The following is a 19,972-nucleotide window of genomic DNA, read 5'->3' on the forward strand; positions in this document are numbered from 1 at the left end:
CTATGCCACAATGATGTCTCTCCCACTACTAGCACTGGAGGCTGAAGTATGCTGACAGACAAATGTTATCAGTGTGAAAAATAATTGGAGACAATGAATTGCTCAGCTGGAAAAGCAAAATCATGTCAACTCTTCTCTTCCAGTTTTCCTGTGTTGTGACCCAAATAGCTTCTGTGGCCCTTTCTACCCAACATATTCCAAATACTCCAAGATTGAAATCTAGGTACTTACAGCATTCAGTGAGGCTAATGACAGAACAAAACTGAAGTAGTCACTACTGTATACATCTCTGTTCTTCATAAATTTCAAGTTTTCATCTCTCACCATCTGTAAAAGTGAAAGAAGGCAAAAAAATTAAAATGTCGTTCAAGTACATTTCTCTAACTAAAATCACATCTTTTATGTAAATATGTGTGTTTAAAAACCAGTGTCAGACCTATTCTGTTCATGCTCTGAATCACCGCTTCAGTGGAGAGGAAAATACATACAGCAGACTTAGAACATTTGTATGAAACCAGCAATTTTCTTCCAAGGATATTAAAAACCGCAAGACAACAGATGAGGGACTTAATCATTTGGGGAAATCATTAAGGAAAAGAAAAAAGGAAGAAGTTGCTGATAAGTTCTATTTTTTGCTTGCTTTTAATAGAAAAGCCAAGAGAACACCCTTCAAACCTGAAAGGCTTGCTTAGCAAATTTACATGCACAGAGCGAGGAGCCATGGTATAATTACAAGCTGCAGTCACAATAAGGTACTTGAATGCCAAGCCTCTTTTTTTCAAATGAGATTTTGCTGACAGACTTTCAATAAATTTGAGCCAAGTTCTGTTTATTGTAATAATGTGTCCCTGGAACACCCCAATACAGCCCACGTGAAGGGCCATACACAGCCTGCACAGTTTGTTCTGACTGCTTATGTGATGTAGGCTCTCTTCACACCTGCAGGTCAGCAGGATGGGGCACGTTCAGAAGGCCAAATACGTGCAAGATTGTACCCTCTCCTGTATGGACCAGAGCTGCAGGTCTGCTGAGACCTTGCTCTTACGACCAGGTTCTACCATTCTCTCACTGTTCTGCCAATGCCACCACACTTCATTTTCAGTCCTGACTTGCAAAGTGGCCTTCAACATCCGTGTTTTCCCCTTTGATATCATGTACAGTATTACGTACGCTAACAGACATGAACAGAATTGAAGCTGTTTTTGGTTTCTCTTACTTCTCCTTCCTTTTCTACATGCTTGTGAACTCAAGAGCTTGAGGATGACTGTAATTTGCCATCGCCTCCGTTATTCCTCAAGTGTACGTCAAATGAAGCATCTCCTCTGCTCTTATCTCTCCCTGCTTGCATGCTGACTGCTGCCATTATCTCATGTTTGACTAATTTGCCTGCAGTTTCTTCAAAGCAAAGAATAATGGGTCAATTTTGTTAGAAGGGACAGCAAAACTTACAATAATGTACAACTGAATAGCTTGTTAACAGCTTTAAATCAGAATCCAGAAGTATCTTCTAGCTTTGCTTCCAAGAAGGGAATTACTTCAAGGCCACCTTCAAAGTTACTATGTTCCTCTTACTACTACGTGCTTAAATTTCGTATGAGCAGGATTTAGTTGCCACTTTCAGAGTGCTCTACCTGATATATCCGCACAGGCATTTTCTCTACAAAGAGTCCCTTTTTTTCTCCTTTTCGAACCAGCTTAGTTAAGATGGAGAGGCGGTCACTGTTGGGCCTATGGGGTCGAGGCGATGACTGGGGTGAAATTTCTGGTGAAGATGGAGCAGATCTGAAATACATACAAGCTCAAGGTGAATAAGGAAATCCTATGGCAAATCTACAGTTCAAGTTTAAGATGCCAATACAGCCAATATTATCTTAAGGCAAATTTAGATGACAGCCTAAATACTTCTTGAGGCTGTCAGTCAGCTTGAACTTCTTACTGCAACAGTGACAGCACTACGGAAGAGGAAATCATAACAACAAAGACTATTCAATTAAGTAGCTTAAAAAACCCCACACATACACAAAATAAATTCAATGCAGGGGTCAGTATACTCCTTTTCAATTATTAATTTCCTAGTTCTGAAGACAGTGTCTAGACAGCAACACAAGAGAAACTCTTACAGACACAAGAGGAACTTACAATGAGAGGTCCTCAGCTTCTTGACGCACAACACTCACTCGACTTTTCTTTGGTAAGACTGGAGAGTTCTGATCAGACACTCTCTGGTAAAAGAGCATATAGGCATTCCAGTAGCGCCGACGGACATCAGGGTAAGGGTTGGCTGATGGGAGAAAAGGCATTCGATGAAGGCCTTTGAAGGTTTAGTACCTTCTTCATTTCTATAGGGAACTGAAACTAGGTGTGCAAAGTAACACACACCGTGGCAGTATGCAGTTATCTGTCAGACCAAAACACCGGTCTGTTAGTGAATAACAAATACCTGAGTTCTAAAGTATTTTTGCAAAAAGCATATGTATTTTAAAAAGGTAATAATGAAACAAGTGAATATTGGTGGAAATATATTTGGAATTAACTCCTTAAAGCATTGAAAAGTTTAACTACATGATGCCACACCATGTTCTATGTACAATCATTTTCACTAGCCTAAAATAAGGCCTGTTTTGTGGTTTGGGTTTTTTTTTTTTTTTTTAAAAATATTTCAACAAGGTGCTATTTTACTTTTGAATCTCCTCTGCTACTAAGTCTACAAAGTGCTGAACAACAGTGAATATGTTCCAATTAATATTAGGCCATATACACCTGTTATGTCCTTCAGTAAACAGAATCCTTTAGGAAAAAACTGCTTCTGAAGGATTATTAGACCAAGTCACTGAAAGTAAATATAATGGACCGAGCTCTACCTCTACTGAGAATCACTCTGAAATATAAAGCTACTGTAAATCAATCTCTACTTGTGCTTACATTGATCATAGACTTTAGGTCTATACTCTCCACCAAAACATTCATATTCCAAGGTTTCATCAGTTAAATCAAATTCTTCGACAACGGTGTCATTAAATTTATACCACTTTCCTTTTCCACATCCCCTGTGATCAAAACAGAACAGAAACAAAGTTACTTGATTGTCTAGTAAAAAAATCAAACCACCCTGAATACCCTAGAAACAACAATCCTGAACTCACTTTTGACAGTAAATAGAAAGCTTAGTTCAACCAATGTCAGTTACATTAAAAAAAAAATATAAGCTTGATTAAAAATATGAGAAGCACATCGCCTACATCTAGTGTCACAGGCAGCCCTTGAACTGCAATACAAGGCACGTAAGAATTCCTGAGACTTTTATAATATGCTGTCGTGTAGTATTTGTTATTGTCTTAGCACCCACAATGTTGAGTGTTAAGAAAGGGAAGAGTGCTTCCAGCAGAGCTCTGAATGGTTCACTGTGCCTTCCCAAAACAAGTAGTCTTTGGACCACTCTCAAACCCCCCCCGCAAATCTTCTTAGCCATTACCTCCTGTCCTTTATAAAGGAGTAGTAGTGCCCTGCATGTGCCTGGCCACTGTGAACGATCACACCAACGAGCTCGTAGTTTTCTGTAGGGGCAACCTTCTTCCTTGGGGAGCCTCCGCCCCCTTGATCTGCATTTCTACCATTGTCCCCCACTTCCGAGGACGAGTCCTGGCGAGCCATCCCTGACACAGTGTAAGGTTCCATGTTCAGCATCCAGGGAAACTGTTTGAAGAGAGATTTCAGATTAAATGAGATATTATATTGTGTACATGCTTAGTGTAGTTTTATTTTGAATTGTATCAATACTTCCCACATTAGGAACACCGAAGGAAAACATGGTACTTCAACTTTTTATCCTTATGACACAGAAGCTAAACAAAATGACTTTATGAAGGCTTTTGCTCTTGCTTTCTGAAAGGACACCGAGAATGTTGCAGACAAGAAAAGCTCTAAGGAAAAATATTTTCTATAGCATGATCATGTTTTAAGTGTATCATGTACTCAAAATCCCTGTATCAAAATGGCGGGGGAAGAACGAATAGGAAGAGTGAGAGTTCACTCCACAAAGGTGGGGGGTCAGAACTATATAGAAAAGTTTTCTTACCCTTATTTGTTCATCATATTTAATAGAACGTCCGCTCTCCCAATCAAAGCCAAACCTCATCAGGTGAATCACCAACAGACTAGGTAAGACCTTAATACATGTGCGCTTCACTGTAGTTCTCTTAAAAAGAAAAAAGAATATCACCTCTATCTATATGTAGTATTCTTCTACAGATGCCCAATTCCAGCCATTTTGAACTGACGTACAAGACAGCCATGGGAGGCAGGATGACCATGGGATAACTATAATATGCACAGATAACATACTATGGCAGCTATGGTTTGTGCAGTGGGCTGGTACATTACAGAACATTTTACCATCCTGCCACCCCTCTAAACGTTCAGCCTACAATATGAGTTCCAGGGAACAAACAATGCCATCTACATGGATTTATGGACTTAAGATTTTGATTATGTCTTCAACACAGAAAAAGTAAGCTGTATCTAAGCATGGCTTTTATGACCATGTAATGCTTAAGAAAATACCAAGCAACAGCTGAATCTTCTTTCACACACATTAAGAACCAATACCTTTTCTTTGCACTTTTCACAGTAGTATGCATTGCTTCCTTCCAGAACTTCTCCTCTAACAAACTGATCCAATGATATTTCCAGACTTTGACATGAAGTCACACCTAGGTTGAGAGCCATGAAGGCTTCCTCGCGCTCATACCTAAATTCAAGAAGAAAAACAGTCAAGGTCTTGACAGAGTAGAACCTATCCAACTTGCATTACCAAGACATATGCTCAAGAAAGAATATTGCATTTGCCCCATAGCTAGCAACAGCTGTGATGCTCACAAAGGCATATGTGTCTACTTTCTTGTGCTATTTTGACTTACATATTTTAATAGTTACGGGAGCACTCAACTTGGTAACCAATGCACTAAATTTAACGTTACCTGTGAGGACAGTCCTTGCAGATCTTCTGATCAGAGAAGATTCCTTGAAAAGTATTCTTAAATATTTGGTCTCTTCCTATTTTCTGTTGGAGATGTAAAGTTAGACATCAGCTGGGTATATTGCACAGTGAAAGACCAAGAAAGCAACAGGAATTTTAAAATTCTGAATACTATGTAGATTATAAAATAAGCTGAATGGCTTCTGCCTTCTTTTTTGAAGAACAAACAACAAAGAGAGAAAAGGTACCAAGGAGATACATATAAACAAGGAAAGAAATCCCTGAGGTTTTTACCTTGAGGTACTCATCCATTTGATCTATAAGACTGGTGAAGAACTCATAAGCATCCTGTTGCTCTCTAACATAAAGTTCCTTATTCCACATCTTGAAAATCTATATAAAGTATAAATACATATTAAAAAGTGATTGGTCCATATATATATATATATATATATATATCACTAAAGAAAGTGATCTTTTAAAGAAATTTGTTATTTTTACATGTTTTGACTTTTTGAACTAGAACTTACTTTATCTCTAGAAATTCTGCAATGAGAAAAGGCTGAGTAAATGATTACTTGTTAAGTAGGAAAGCTATATATTCTAAACAAAAAGACTTAATACCTTCCAGAAGTTCTCAGGTACATAATACTGTAGTTTGCTTTCCATCAAATGACCAAAAAGAGATTGAACTTGATAGAACACATTGTCATCTGGATTGTCTGTATCATCATCAATGGAAAGCAAGGCCTGGAAGGGAACAGATCACCTTATTAAATTGGTTCTCAGCAAAATTATCACTGTAAATTGCCATGATACACACAGCACAAAACACATATTTATTGAGTGTATATATATGTGCACACATACACAGGGTTTTTTTGTTTGTTTGTTTTTAAATAATTCATTTGCAAATGGTGCTAAGACGAACTTGCAGTTCAGGTGACAGTAATTCCAAAAGGAGGACTTTACTGGATGTTGAACTATTTACCTCTGGGAGACCAGGCTGCATGTATAACTGCTGGAAGACAGCATTCATGTAACAAGTAGCACCACCATTCTTCAGTCCCACAAATCCTGAAACGGAGCGACTGTCCACTGGTGGAAGATACTAGAATGACAAATGTATTTTTTGTCTCAGTAAGTTATAAAAAGCATGAGACTCCAATAACATACCATTGTGTTTATAATCACCTTTATGTGAGCTGTTAAGAGCAATTTAATGGAAAACTAGGAATATAAATTCTGAAAGATTGCAAGAGTGCTATATTTGGTCATTTAGATATTTAACACTTTGCACAAAACTGTTAAAAATAGCCTGAAATAGATCTAAATAAAATCAGTGATATTTAGGAAATACTTCTTGCTTATCCAGATAATAACTGACAAAGACTCACTAGAGTATTTGCTGGAGGAAGACAAAATGCATCTGCATTTGCTCTTATCTGCTTTTTGTCATTTTAAATTGAGGATCATGGAAATTTCATGAATGGAGCAGTTAAGTAGATCATACACAGGACTCCAAACCATGCTAATACAAATCAAAAAAGGCTTCTTGCTTACATCGAACTCCTTGGTAAGTGCAGGGTCGCACTGGTGATGCATGGAAAGCAGCTCTTTTGTAATCAGCTGAAGATTGGAAGGTGAGCTATCAGCCAGCATTACTAACACTTCATAAGCAGCTAGTCGGCTATCTGCTGTACTGCACCTAAAAAGAAAACCACATTTGAGATCTCTTTTGCAGATGACTCAATTATTTCTAATTCCAGAAAGCTGTATTACTCAGAACAAGTGACAATTAATGTTCAAAAGGAACACTTCAAATGATAAAACACTCCTGAGAGACTGCAGAGTGCTGTTTTTTCTTTCTTGGAGAAGGAGAACAGGGAAGAATTGAATCTGAAGAGCAGCACCAGGAACACTCCCTTAAACAAGCCTCCCTTACTGACATGGAGACACCTGTTGTTAACATTCAGTAGCAAGGAGAAGTAGGTGCCCTAAAGAGAAGACATAGAATTGTCTGAGGACAAACAGACAGATACTCTCTATCACTGTAACAGAGACTTAATGACTTATTTACAGGGAGACAAGCTTTGAAAGAGCTAGACCAGATAACTTACTTGCTACAAGAGATGCCCTTCGACCTAAGCTGTGCTAGACCAGCACAAAACGCTTCTACTTAGCTCTTTTCAGTGGATCATCAGACACATCTTTCTTCTAAAGGCCAAAGAAAAGGTTTCATTTACTTTAAGCAAATAAAAGAGCATGCTTGAGATGAACTGCAATGGAACAAAGCTGGAACAAAATACTAAGGTGTAGCAAGTCCCATTCAGCTCAGGGGTTGCCAAATGCTCCAGTGGAACTTTCTTTAGGGTTTGTGGAAAGGAAGTGCAGATTTGCCTGATCCAACTCTCAACACCAACTAGTTAATGTAATGTAAGCAATCCACCTGCAGCAGCACAAAACTCCGCATGAGTGAATTTACCCAGCCCTTCGGATACTGTATGGCAATAAGAGAAGGCATGTGTGACAGGAAAGAGAAAGCTCACTCTTTTCTCCCCATTTTACATATTCTGGGCTACTATCAGCTATCTCAGGTGCAAGGAGACTTGCTCAGCATTACCTTTTTACAAAACACAGTTCTTTTAAAGTAAAAAGAAAATAGCAAAACTTTTGAGATTCTCATTTACAAGGGGCTTGGAAAGTTAATTTCGTGCTCATGCTCCAATTTAACTAGCTTCCCAAGTGATGATGAGCTAAGGGAGTACTCTCTCTGGACTCATGAAATCAGCACTTAGTTGTGCTTGCAGTTCATCATTGATCCAACAAAGCACGGACTCTGGAAGTACAGAAAAGCAAAGATTTTGTGTCACACAAAAACTTACAAAAATTCTATTTGGATACTTATGTAGGAAATGTAGAGAACTGGAGAAATGCTCTGACATTGGTATTAAATCCTAGTATCTGTAGCTCCAATGTGACATCTGCATTCATGAGATCTAGGACAAACCCCAACATAAAAAAAACAAAACAATTTTTACTTTGGATGAAAGTCTTGCTGACTGATTGCAGCACTGCCTGCTGGAGAATGGCTATTCAGAATAATCCTGGATGCTCGGAAGAGGAAATCATCCAACAATGGCTTAATCAAAGATGAACCTGTAACACAGCAATCCACATCTTCTGTTAAATATTTACATTATCAACGCAAATGTCAAAAGGTGTTCTGTAACAGCAAAATCACTTAATAGCACCGTATCGACAAAAAACGTACGCAAATATATTATCAAATGTCAAAGGTACAACAGTGGTACTGCCAAAATTACTCCTCCTAGCTCTGTATTACTACTTCTGATGTATTATGCTTTCACATGTACTGTCTGCTGATCAAGACATCTGTTAGTGCTATGCAGAACTCACACTAGTCTAGTCACTTTACAGTAGAAAGGAATACTTACCAACCATTTCCTTCTCTGCCCCACAAAGCGAAAGGAGAGTCTTGATGAGCCTCAAGTGTCCTGCTAACAGAACGTTATCAGCTTCACTAGTCTCACACTCCGCTGTGCGGTTGGGTTCAAAATTGTCTAGCCAGGTGATCTCATCTTCTAACATGGCAGCTGGGCTTATCTTCAGCTGTTCCATTTCCGATGCTGCAAGAGAAAAAGAAAACCCAGAAAAATGAACAGCTCTATAAACGCAGAATATAAATGCAAAGGGTTTCAGACAGTTTGGTAAAGGTCTAGTTTACTCCACAATGTGTACAAAGGAACTAATTTCAGTCTCCAAAAGGAGTGAGCTGTCTTGCTGTTACTGAACGCTAAGAACAGTCCGTGTCAGGTGTTAAGGACACAGGACAGCCAGCACACTGGCAGTTCACATCAAGTACATGGTGTAGTAACCCCCCTGTGAAGGCAGTTCTACATCTTGTCTACAGAAGGAAGACACGCTTGGAAGCTGCAATCAGAATGACATATGTGCCTCTACAGTAATCTAAACATACTTACATGTGAGGTCATCCAATAACTGACATCTCAGGTCAAAATATTCTGTACACTGGGACAAAAGCCTGAAACAGGTACAAATAGAAGAAAGGTTTAATTTAAAATCAGAAATATTTTTCTAAGCAGTTGCCTTTAAGGCCTGTGTGCTCTCTCCATCTAATCCAAAATAGTATGCTCATAGTCTCACTATGCTTCTGCATGCGCATCCTGCAGCTTTAGAACAAATACCTTCCCGGCAGCTACTTCTGAATGTTATGAATAACATTTAATCCTGCTTTCTTCCTTCACCTCATAACAATTTGAGTTAATTATCAGATGACAATAGAACAACAACATGATTTAACTTCTCAGTGACTCCTCTAGAAATTCCTGTTTAAAGTTACTGTTAAATTCAACCACCTTTGGCCAGTCAGGGACAAGTTAACAGGACTGACACCTACAGTGTTTACAGGTGCAATGACATAAGCAACAAGAAATCAGGTGAAGCCATGGGTACAGACACGACTGAAAAGGCTGGAGCCTTTAGGATTGGTTTCTGATCTGGATCTATGCAATACTATAAAATAAATTTGGTGTTACTATCATACATCCCATCACCTCTACACCTCAAGCAGGATTCCAGACGGGTTCTGGCTGCCATGACCACATCCTAGAAAGAGCAGGCCTATTTAGCAACTACCACCTCTCGAATGGGACGTCAAATAAGCTAAACTGTAGGAGTTCACAGAGGAAGAGTCGCATCTTGAGAATTCAGCTTTATTTCCCTTCAATTTACATAACTCCAAAACTATCTGGGCATCACAGGGATGTCTACTTTTGACAGACTTTAAGTCCGTTGTGCAAGCCCCTAATCTCTTCTGCTTTGGAGCTTCCACAGCGCTACTCATTTGAAAATGTGACAGATTTGCTTTCTCAATAAACACGCATCTGACTTACCTCTGGTTGATTCCTCTCATGATGCTGGTTGGTGACCAAAGAGGCAGCTGGGCACCGAGAACAACACTCAGGAGAAACTGGTTTGGCTTTTGTACATCTGGGTGAGCTGATGTGTCTGTCTGACTAAGGGTGTACAACTGGTCACAGGCAACACGACGAATCTGAAACAGTGTCATTGTCAAACACTAGCAGCTGCTCAAAGGTTGCAAAAAAATACACTTCTGTTTTGTTAGAAATCCAACAGAAAAAACAGACATTGAAAAGCTGGTGTAAAGCATACAATGAGCTCTGCACCCACCAGCCAGGATTTCTCTATTTATAGGGATTTAGCAATCCACTTTCATCCCTGAGCTAAAAGCTCTGATGCTTTATAAATTCAGATAAGGGGGAAAAGATGCAATGACTTCATGCAAAATATATGAGATGCAATGAAATGAAGTATAGCGTAGCTTGAAAATCTCTTAATTTCAGAATATCCAGAATAATTTTAAATCAGAAAGAATGAATTTTAGAAGGGTTCTGACATTTCAAATAATTTCTCAAAAGTTCAGAAGATTCTTTTAGATTTCACTCAAGTCTTTTGAGTCGAAAGTTACTTGGAACTCTCCCTAAAGTACTAGCTTTATAGAACTTGCCTTACCAAGATGAGAGTATTTTCTTTAGACTAGTCACAGCATAGTCCTATGTCTCATGAATTAAACAAGCCTTAAGAATGTAATACTTCAGCATTTGCTATCAACGCAACACGAGATACTGGAATTACGAACAATTACACAAAGGTTATTCATTCAAATGTAAAAAACTGTTGGAATATTTGTAATGAACAATTTTATCTTCAAGATCATATTAAATGATCAAAACGTACACATTTAAGGAGTATAACATTAAAGAATTTTTCAGAGACAGACCCTCACCTCAGCGCTTGGTGATCCAAGCAGTATGTCAATGATGAAATCAGCAACACAAGGCAAATTGTAAAAAGATCCTAGAACAGAAGAATACCAGGTTATCTTTTTAGTGGACATCCCACATCAACACTGAAAAGCAGTAACAGCTATTTGCATATTTCCCCATCTCATTCCCTCACCAGAGACTGTCATGGCACTGTAACAGCATCTTCCTTCTCCTTCCACCACCACTGAGGTTTACATTTCCTGTACACAAAAGTTCAAGTACTAAACACCAGCTATGCAAACAGTAGCACTTACAGAATTACACACTTCAAAGCCAGTGCAAATATTTACATATTGGCACTAAGTCAGCTTTCCCAATGCTTTTCACTAAGGCACAGCAACACATGCTTTGTTTCATGCCAACGTTCAACGTTCTTCAGTCCTGGAAAACCATACCTGTATTTTTTAATTAAATCTTGTGGTTTTTAACTTGAACTGTCTCAGCTTACAAAGCTGTAAGTTTCTCATGATCATATCGTACTTGTTTGTGTTTCAAAGCCTTCCCCCACCTTGCTTACAAAAGAGTGAGTAATTCAATTTTATGTCATACCTAGTTGCTGACTGCGTAGCTGAAGGCAGGTTACCAAGAGAGACAAGGCTTCTCCAGCAATCAGAGCATCTTTGGTGGATACAGACTGCTGTCTCACACAGATACCAGCGTGCAGCGCAGTTGGCTCTCCTTCGCTTCCTGAACTGCAATTGCTTCCTGCATTAAGAAATAAACAAGTGCTGTAATCCATTACATTTTTTTCAGATGTTTTCAGCTTCTAGTCAGTTCTCTGCAATTTAAAAAACTTCTCTAAATGCCACATGAATGTAAAGCATTTTTTTCAGCTTTGTGTAATTGAATCGTAGAACCATAGAATATTTTGAGTTGGAAGGGACCCACAAGGACCACAAAGTCCAGCTCCAATGAGCCCAGCTTCAAGCTTTGCAACAGTTAAATTAAGAATAAACTAAATGCTTTCTTTAGACTGGTTTAGAGACACAGTTAACCTACCTGAGCTGCTGAGTCTGTTTCGAATCCCAGCAGGAAATAAAGTGTTGCTCTCTTTTATTGGCTGACTGCTTCCCACGAGGTCCAGTCGTCCTGCAGCAGCAGCCCAAGAGAGTCGCATGAAGCAAGCCACTGTGGAAGTGAAATCATTCACCTCCATAGTCTGAAGTAACAAGAAACAGCAGTTACTTCTGTGACATTCAATGTCCTTTATTAATCATAGGGATAAGAGGAACGTATCTTCTGGATCACGTCAAATTGACATTTGGATTTTTTTCCCCCCGCTCTTCTCTAAGCAGGCTCAAGGATACAAGAGTCTTTTTGATCCCAAGGAGAGATCAGCATTGCTCTCTTAATACAAAATAGTTCATTTTTAAACTCTCCACTAGAGTAGATACCTTTATCACATATGTGGAGTTAGGCATGCTGATTTCAATCACGTCCACCCATTTGGGAAGCGCTGCCCAAGAAGCTAACATGGCATACTCATTACATAAACTACAAAGTTTCTTTCAACTGGACTCAACTTTCAAATGGGTGAGTTTTTCTTGCCAGGTTACATTGCTTAGTTAATAGCCAGTCTCAGATTATTTACACTGACATGCCTATGAAGGGGAAAAGAGCATTTTCTTAAAGCACTGAAAATTAAAGTTTCCTAAGTTTCCTTTTTCCGCAGGGTATCATCAAGCAAATTTATTTTTAATGAGCTATTTGACATAAAGAACTTGCCCAAAACTTCTAATTCAAAGAAACATGGACTATAAACCACAATTCCAAGCAGGAACCTTCTCTTTCAGCTCACAGAAAATTAACATGAATAAGAATTTAGAGTTAAGCGTGACTGAAAATAAATCACCAGTACAATTTCTGTGTAGATCTATTTCTGGTATTTTTGTGTACTGCTTCCCTTTGTACTGCCAAAATAATTTCTGAGAATATGCTAAAATTCAGATCAAGATCAGGAAGAGACACTGATGGTCAGGATTTTTGCAGGCTTTTAAATGGAGCCTGGACAATAACCTGTATAAAAAGTAAACTTCAGATTAAAAATCCAGGAGTTATACAGCTGTCACTGCCCACACTGCTACATCACCATAAATTACCAAACACTTCCTTACTTGTATGGCAACTCTTGCTGCCGGTATGATTTCTTCTACCCTAATGGAGGATCTATCGGACACAGAGAGCTGTCGGTAGGATGACTTCTCAGGTGTTCCACAAATGGACATCTGCCTACTTGCTTGTCGGCTGACGTTACGGAAGGGGCGTGAGGACAATGCTTCTACTCCGTCTTTAATGAAATCCTCATCCAGTAAGGTAGGCATTGTCTGGCCAACAAGCAAGAACCTACATTCACAGAGCAAAAACGTCAGGCTTATTTTTGAATGTCCACAGCAAGTGAATGAAACAGAACTCAAAGTACTAATTAATCTTAAAGATTAAGCGGCACTCTAAAAGAAGCACTTTCTCTAATGAAAGGCAATTACATACCTTGCAAGTTGAAGGCAGATGGAATAGACTCCCTGTCTGGTTTCATAGTCTACTTCTGATGGGATGGAATCTCTCTGCATCACATTCACCACCAAACTTAAAAGCAAATCAATAAGACAGACTTCATTTGAAAACGTTTTACATTAGGAAAGAGCTGCAATTAATTTATCTCTATGCTTCCCTCCTCCTATTCAGTTAGCTGAGTGCCAGTTAAAACTGCCAAACTGATGTCTTTGGAGAATAACATCCCCATTTTCCCCTCTTAAATCTATAGACGAAAGCTTTCTGTTCCTGCTGGAAAACGCTTCAGGATCTATGGGGTGTGGGGAGAGCGGATATAATTACTAAAAGCAACGTAGACTTGATAAATCTGACACGAGCAGTATTGCCAGGTCCTCCAGACCACCCACGCTGTGCCTCAACTCTTATCTGAAGGGTCTGAATTCTGGCAACTAAAATTTGATTTGGTTCCTAATGCATGATCTATGCTTTGACTGCTTAAAATGTCCACTGGTATCTTTGCAGGACACAGTGTAACGTACACACTTGCAAATTTCAACTGAAACACTTAAATGTTAACTAGTCAAATATCAACTACCTTAGTAAAAGCTACACTTCACTAGCTTATCTGTGCCTACCTTTATTTGGGGTTTAACAACATGTACTCTGTTACAGCTACTATGGTAGCTAGAGTAGCTTTTCAGACATCAGATAATGAAAAAAAAAAAGAAAATAGCCAGCTTTGTGTGGCTTTTTTTTCCTCTGAAAAAGAAGCTGACAGGTACACTAGTGTGCTACTGTGTGGAAATCAGAAACCACACAGAACTGCTAACTAAACAAAGTGTTATAAACTGAGTCAAGATTTTTAAATCTTACCTCAAACCTCCTGCTCTGAGGAAGTTTTCACAGAAAGACTTGGCACAGTTCCTTGCCATTTCATCATCTGCAGTTGGCATCAGCTTGGAGCTCAGTACCTAAAATAAATGAATAAATGAGCATGCATACACTCCCCTCCCTTACTGTTCTTTATCTGCTGAAGGTTACAAGTATAAGAGAAAAAAAATCTACTACAAATGAAGCAATTAACAATACATTTCTGTGAATCTGTAGTCAGTAAAGAGAAATCACGTTTAAAATATTTAGGACAACTATGGCTATTATAGATATTTATTCTGTATCAAAGGGCATTTTTTTCCTCATTGCAGTTTACTTGTTAAGGGTAAGGATAAAGCACATACTCTAGCACATGAAACGTCTTCAGGCTCAGTTAGTGCTCCTTAAGAGCCCAAATCCTTCTCCCCTCTAGATTTTCAGTTGACAGTATCCCACTAAACACCCTACAGATGGCTTGCTTACCGATTCATGCCTTTTGAAACATAATCGTATTGCTATTATTGGTTTGTTGTTTTGTTTTTTTAAGATGGCCCAGGTAATTCTATAGGCCTTATGAACATCACCACTGCGCCATCCCTCCTGTTTTAAGTCAGCAGTAAACTTCACATAATGCAATTACAGTCAGAAACAAGGCCATAAGGAAGTCTCTGTGAGTCAGATTTCATGTACAATTATAAACGATTTCATTTTATGTAAAGAAAAACAAAACACCCAAACAAACAAAGAGACCCCAGACCCTCCCAAAACCCCAGAAAACCCCCCGAAGTTATTTACTTCCTTGAAAAAGTCTCTAAGGCATGTACAGCCAACAATGCTGCATGCAGGAAAACAAAAAACATTTTTTCCAGATTTGCAGGTCAGAAGAACAGTTTACAGAGTTCCAGGCATGAAATCTTACCACAACACTGCATGATGTAACCCTGCATCATTTAATTTTTGTCTCTTTCATGCACACTGCAAATCTTCTGTGCACATTTTTTCAGAAAGCAGTTCAGACTGGTTCCTGTATTTTCAACAGATCACCAGCTGAGGGGATAAAAAAACCCACATCATCCTTTTTCTGACAGAAATCATCTTCCAGTTGGCTTGACTGGACTTGAGGAACAAGTCCACTCATATAATCTATGCATCTAATCGAATTTACTACTTCTCATCCTTTGCCAAAAAAGCAGGCAATTTATTACTTGCTTTTATTATTTTCTCTGGCATAGAAACAGCAGATAAGTGTCTCGTCATACTGTAATATAACCTGCCAGTTCAACAAGATACCCTTGCTGTGATATACTAAACCATTTGCTCCCAGTTGTAGAGCTTGTCAACATATTTCAAAGACATCAAACATCTTTCATTCTGGCTGTACAGAAAAGAGGGGAATCCTAATGCTGCAGTGTGATGACAGTGTAGGAAGACGAAGAGCTAACATTAGACTGTGGAAACCCAAAGGAAAGCAATGACAAGAAAATTCCTACAGTGATCTTCGCCCACACCGGGAATGAAAGAGAATTACTTCGTCCACTGTTTTTGAAGTGGCTGGCAACCTGTCCTCCAACTTCTAACTGTTGTTCAAAACTGTACTGTTAATGAGTCCTCATAAACAGTGAGACTTGTGAGTAAACTAGAAACTGCCCAGCTTCCTAGAGTGTGAAGATCAGAATGCCCTCACAACGACACCTGCTGAACTATCATACTCTAAAATTCATGCACTGAATACTTGGAAAGAACCTTTTTAAAGGGTCCAGTTCAGTGTTTTGGCTAAAGAACGTACTGAGGGGAATACTTCGGGGTAAAAGAATTGTACGTATTCCACTCGCTTTACATGCACAGATAAAACAGGCCAGAAGCTTCTGGGTAAATGCCCTGCACATCTGGATAGTAAAAATTCTTCACAGTTGAATGCTTTTCCAAAATGTTCCTCCTTAGCCTCTACAGACAGAATATGGTAGACTTATACAGAAGGTTTCTTTCAAATTGAATTGAGGAAAACCAACCAAACTAAACAACAGCTCCCATTTATTTTTGAAAGAGTCAACTTTTTTTTAATATATACTAAAAATAACTCAGAGTTTCTGAACATTCAAGCAGGAATTTTATCTAAACAGCGAGGACTTTCATGTTTCTTTGCTCCTCTCCACTTACTACAGAGCACTCCTTCCACCTTGCAAATCACAAAAAGAAGGGCCTGGCTTCACAGTAAAGTCTGCAAAGTGGAACTTTTTACCCCTTTTGTTCTGTTTAGAATTTACCACATACATAAATGCAGACTATGACATGACATTTGCATTTTGCATAATGTCCCTGTTATGGTGGGCTCCTGCCCAAGCAACTTAGAACTACTTAAACCTCAGGGCTTAGAAACACAAGTAGAAAGAAATAAGAGTTGTTTTCTTACCTCTAAATTGTAGAGCACTCTGAAGGTGGACATGCCTGGAGCAAAAGACCTGAAAAGACTTTCTAGTATTGAACTAGCACTGGGCTGATGTTGGTGTTTTGAAGACAAGGACGGTGATTTTGAAGACTGAGAACTTGATTCTGATAGCAGGGTTTTCTAGGAGGAATAAGGCACAAGAAGAGACATTTTGAGACTACCGCATTTTGTCATAATTGGCAATACGTTTCCTGTAATCCCTGTAATAACCCTCTTGTCTCTAGCTGCTTGGAAATAAGGCAATAATCCTTCACATGAGCATTATTTTACAGTAGAGTTTCAGACTCTTCACTGATTATAATCTGACAGGCGTTTAAGAAACCTGGAAGCAAAATCCTTTTTGTTAAACTCACCAAGATTAGTTATTGTTTAATCCATACCTTCCTTCCCAGAGAATCAAGCTGATCGAGAGCCTCTTGAATAGCTGGGTCAGTGGGAATCAAAAGAAGAAGTTTCCTCACTCGCAGTGTTATCCTGAAAAAGCATCAGAAGTTACTTGCACAAAATAGGGTTCAGCCACACTGTGGCCTGGTGAGTGCCCACATGCTGCAAAAGAAGTAGCTATTTGAACTTTGCAGCGTGAGCATTTCTTCAATATTTAATAACCATTTAGTTTGCTTACCTTGGTTCCTCTAGATTGGCAAGCTGGTAAAGCATATCAAACACGTTACACACGAGAGCCATCACTACTCCAGGGAGGGATTTCTCCTGAGGATTAAGCAGAAGTACAAAGGTCTTTTTCTCCCCTCTCTGTTGCAAGCAATTTAAGAGAGCTCTTCACTGTAGCAACTGACCCAGATGTCAACCTGGCCTGTAGAAATCCCAGCCACTTTCTGGACTGAGACAACATTTGAATTTTTTACATTACCCCATTTCCCTTTTTAGCAATCATTTTTTTAAGTCAACTGTTAGCTAGGGTTGACACACAAAGCAGACCAGGAGTGGTCTGAACATGCTAGTTGATGCTTCTTAGTTTATTTTCATACTGCAGCTTTATTAGTAGTGAAAATCTAGGAATCTCTCCCCCTGACAAATATAAAAATCTCAAAATTAAATCATATGGGTCTTGCTTGTTTAAAAGAGCCTTCAGAGATTAACATACACCAAGCAGGCCACAATAGGTGACAGAATACAGATTATAAAGTCCAATCTGCACACACAAGGCAACTATGTATTTAAATGCTTTGTTTCAATTGCAGTTTGAAAGCAAACTCAGACTATTAAAGACTAGATACTCAAGCTGATGTGAACAGCTTCTGCCTCATCTTACTGTACCTCTTCCACCCCAGCTATGTCTCCCCCAACTATCCCTTCTCCAGGAAAAAACTCAGAGAAGGTTTCAGGCTATTATGCTGTACCTGTTCCATTGCATAGGATGAACTAAAGACACTGCCGCTGTTGCTGGAACTGGCTGAGGAATCTGCAGAGCTCCCTGATGGAGTCCCACTTCCTGATGTTTTTACTGTAAGGACTTGTTCATCAGAGAAGCCCAGTTGGTGGAGTAGTTTCTGATCTTTGTTTACTGTTAGCTGCAAGAAAATATTTACCATTTAGTTCTGGAAAAGAGACTCAATTTGATAAAGAATGAGAACTCTTTCTAGTCAACGTACCAGGCTGTCATTGGCAAATATCTGTATATTATCCACAGGTGAATTCAACATCTTTGCTATCTTCCACCTGACGCTCCCTACAGTTTCATTGCTATGAGCCTGTAAAATTAAACAACACTGATTCAGTAATTCCAAAAGGAAAAAAAAATAAATCTTCCATTAAAGTCTTCCTGCTCCTTTGCATAGAATGGTTGTCCTGGTTTCAGCTGGGATAGAGTTAGTTTTCTTCTTAGTAGCTGGTATAGCACTATGTTTTAGGACTTAGTATGAGAACAATACTGATACTACTCTGCTGTTTTCAGTTGTTGCTAAGCAGTCAAGGACTTTTAGCTTCCCGTGCTCTGCCAGGTGCACAAGAAGATGGGAGGGAGCATAGCCAGGACAGCTGACCCAAATCGACCAAAGGGATATTCCATACCATATAATGTCACGCTTGGTACAAAACTGGGAGGGTTGGCTGGGGGTGGTGTGATCGCTGCTCAGGAACAGGCTGGGCATCTGTCACAGCAGGTGGTGGGCAACTGTACTGTGCATCATTTGTTTTGTATATTCTTTTATGATCATTGTTATCATCTTTTTTTTCCTGTCCTATTGAACTGTCTTTATCTCTTTATTTACCAGGTTTTTTTTCCTGATTCTCCTCCTCATCTCATTGCTGGATGGGAGGTGGGGCAGTGAGCGAGCAGTTGCATGGTGCTTAGTTTCAGCTGGGGTTAAAACACAGCAGTGGTAAAGGTACTGTCCACAAAAGAGATTGACAGGGTAGGACAGCAGTAGAAATGCTCCATCACTGACAGTAAGCAAATAATTTCTTTTTCCCCATCCTGGAATGATGATCAAAATACATTTAGTCTACAGACACTTCCATTAAAATAGCCTTATCCACACTTTTAACATTTTCAAATAGAGTTTTCAAGTTGACTGGAGTCCTTAAAACCAGCTTACTCTGTTCAGTCCAGGCATCAAAAAACTCAAGAGTAGCTACATGACAACCACAAGACACACAACTTGTGCACACATACCTCTATGGTGAAGGTATCTTTGGTAGACTCGTATGTCACATTAAGTGTTAAAAGATGTCCATGGAAAGAGGCACCGTGAGGTAGAATCGTTCGGGGAACAGAGTAAAGGTCCTACAGGAAGAGGAGGATGACAGTAAACACCATCCTTGAAAACAATTGACATTTCTATGATGGTATGCAACAAAGTTACTACAGTTGCATAGCTTTAAATAACTTCTACTATTTTTAATAATACTGGAATTTGTTTTCTTAGCCTTACCTAGTAAGAAATGATGTATCTTACCTCTATTGTTATCACATAACGCTCTGCCAACAGCAGCAGTCTCTCAATTATTACAAGTTTAGTTGACCTAGTGATAAACATTGAAAACAAGAGTAACTTGTCTCAAGATTAAGTTTTCAATGCCCACGGGTAACTACCATGAATTAGCTGTTCTCAAATATAACTCCTTAATCTTGGAGTGAATTCAATTGAAATTACCTAGGCAAACAGGCCGAGAAGCTTGCGTTATACCGCTTGAGATGTAGCCAGCTTCAGAAGCTTCATGCTTCTAAAGGTCTCACTCTGTGCTCAAATATTTAAGCTACACACATTTAGGTATGCATGAGTTAAGCTAGAGGACGAAAAACCATTCTTCTGTCTCCCAATTAAAAAATAAACAAACCCA

At 39.1% G+C, this 19,972-nt stretch overlaps 1 protein-coding gene across 6 annotated transcripts in view; it reads right to left on the reverse strand.

Moving 5' to 3' along the window:
* USP24 (ubiquitin specific peptidase 24) overlaps positions 1–19,972 on the reverse strand; it is a 67,328-nt gene that overhangs the window by 13,769 nt on the left and 33,587 nt on the right. For 5 of the 6 annotated variants that reach the window (XM_086617872.1, XM_086617873.1, XM_086617869.1 and 2 more), the window contains 29 exons: positions 19,588–19,654; positions 19,305–19,415; positions 18,283–18,381; positions 18,031–18,201; positions 17,295–17,380; positions 17,053–17,146; positions 16,637–16,792; positions 14,230–14,327; positions 13,354–13,449; positions 12,981–13,209; positions 11,866–12,025; positions 11,416–11,571; positions 10,827–10,897; positions 9,913–10,073; positions 8,980–9,041; positions 8,434–8,625; positions 8,017–8,134; positions 6,539–6,683; positions 5,967–6,086; positions 5,600–5,725; positions 5,270–5,368; positions 4,977–5,059; positions 4,606–4,747; positions 4,076–4,195; positions 3,473–3,693; positions 2,923–3,047; positions 2,140–2,281; positions 1,632–1,782; positions 232–327 (listed from right to left, as the gene is read on the reverse strand). In XM_086617872.1, coding sequence (XP_086473998.1) covers positions 232–327; positions 1,632–1,782; positions 2,140–2,281; positions 2,923–3,047; positions 3,473–3,693; positions 4,076–4,195; positions 4,606–4,747; positions 4,977–5,059; positions 5,270–5,368; positions 5,600–5,725; positions 5,967–6,086; positions 6,539–6,683; positions 8,017–8,134; positions 8,434–8,625; positions 8,980–9,041; positions 9,913–10,073; positions 10,827–10,897; positions 11,416–11,571; positions 11,866–12,025; positions 12,981–13,209; positions 13,354–13,449; positions 14,230–14,327; positions 16,637–16,792; positions 17,053–17,146; positions 17,295–17,380; positions 18,031–18,201; positions 18,283–18,381; positions 19,305–19,415; positions 19,588–19,654 — 3,697 coding nt within the window. Of the gene's footprint in view, positions 1–231; positions 328–1,631; positions 1,783–2,139; positions 2,282–2,922; positions 3,048–3,472; positions 3,694–4,075; positions 4,196–4,605; positions 4,748–4,976; positions 5,060–5,269; positions 5,369–5,599; positions 5,726–5,966; positions 6,087–6,538; positions 6,711–8,016; positions 8,135–8,433; positions 8,626–8,979; positions 9,042–9,912; positions 10,074–10,826; positions 10,898–11,415; positions 11,572–11,865; positions 12,026–12,980; positions 13,210–13,353; positions 13,450–14,229; positions 14,328–16,636; positions 16,793–17,052; positions 17,147–17,294; positions 17,381–18,030; positions 18,202–18,282; positions 18,382–19,304; positions 19,416–19,587; positions 19,655–19,972 lie in introns of all 6 variants that reach the window. The other variant, XM_086617870.1, reaches the window with a different exon arrangement.

This window comes from Tauraco erythrolophus, chromosome 10 (assembly GCF_009769465.1).
Source record: "Tauraco erythrolophus isolate bTauEry1 chromosome 10, bTauEry1.pri, whole genome shotgun sequence".
NCBI lineage: Eukaryota > Metazoa > Chordata > Aves > Musophagiformes > Musophagidae > Tauraco > Tauraco erythrolophus.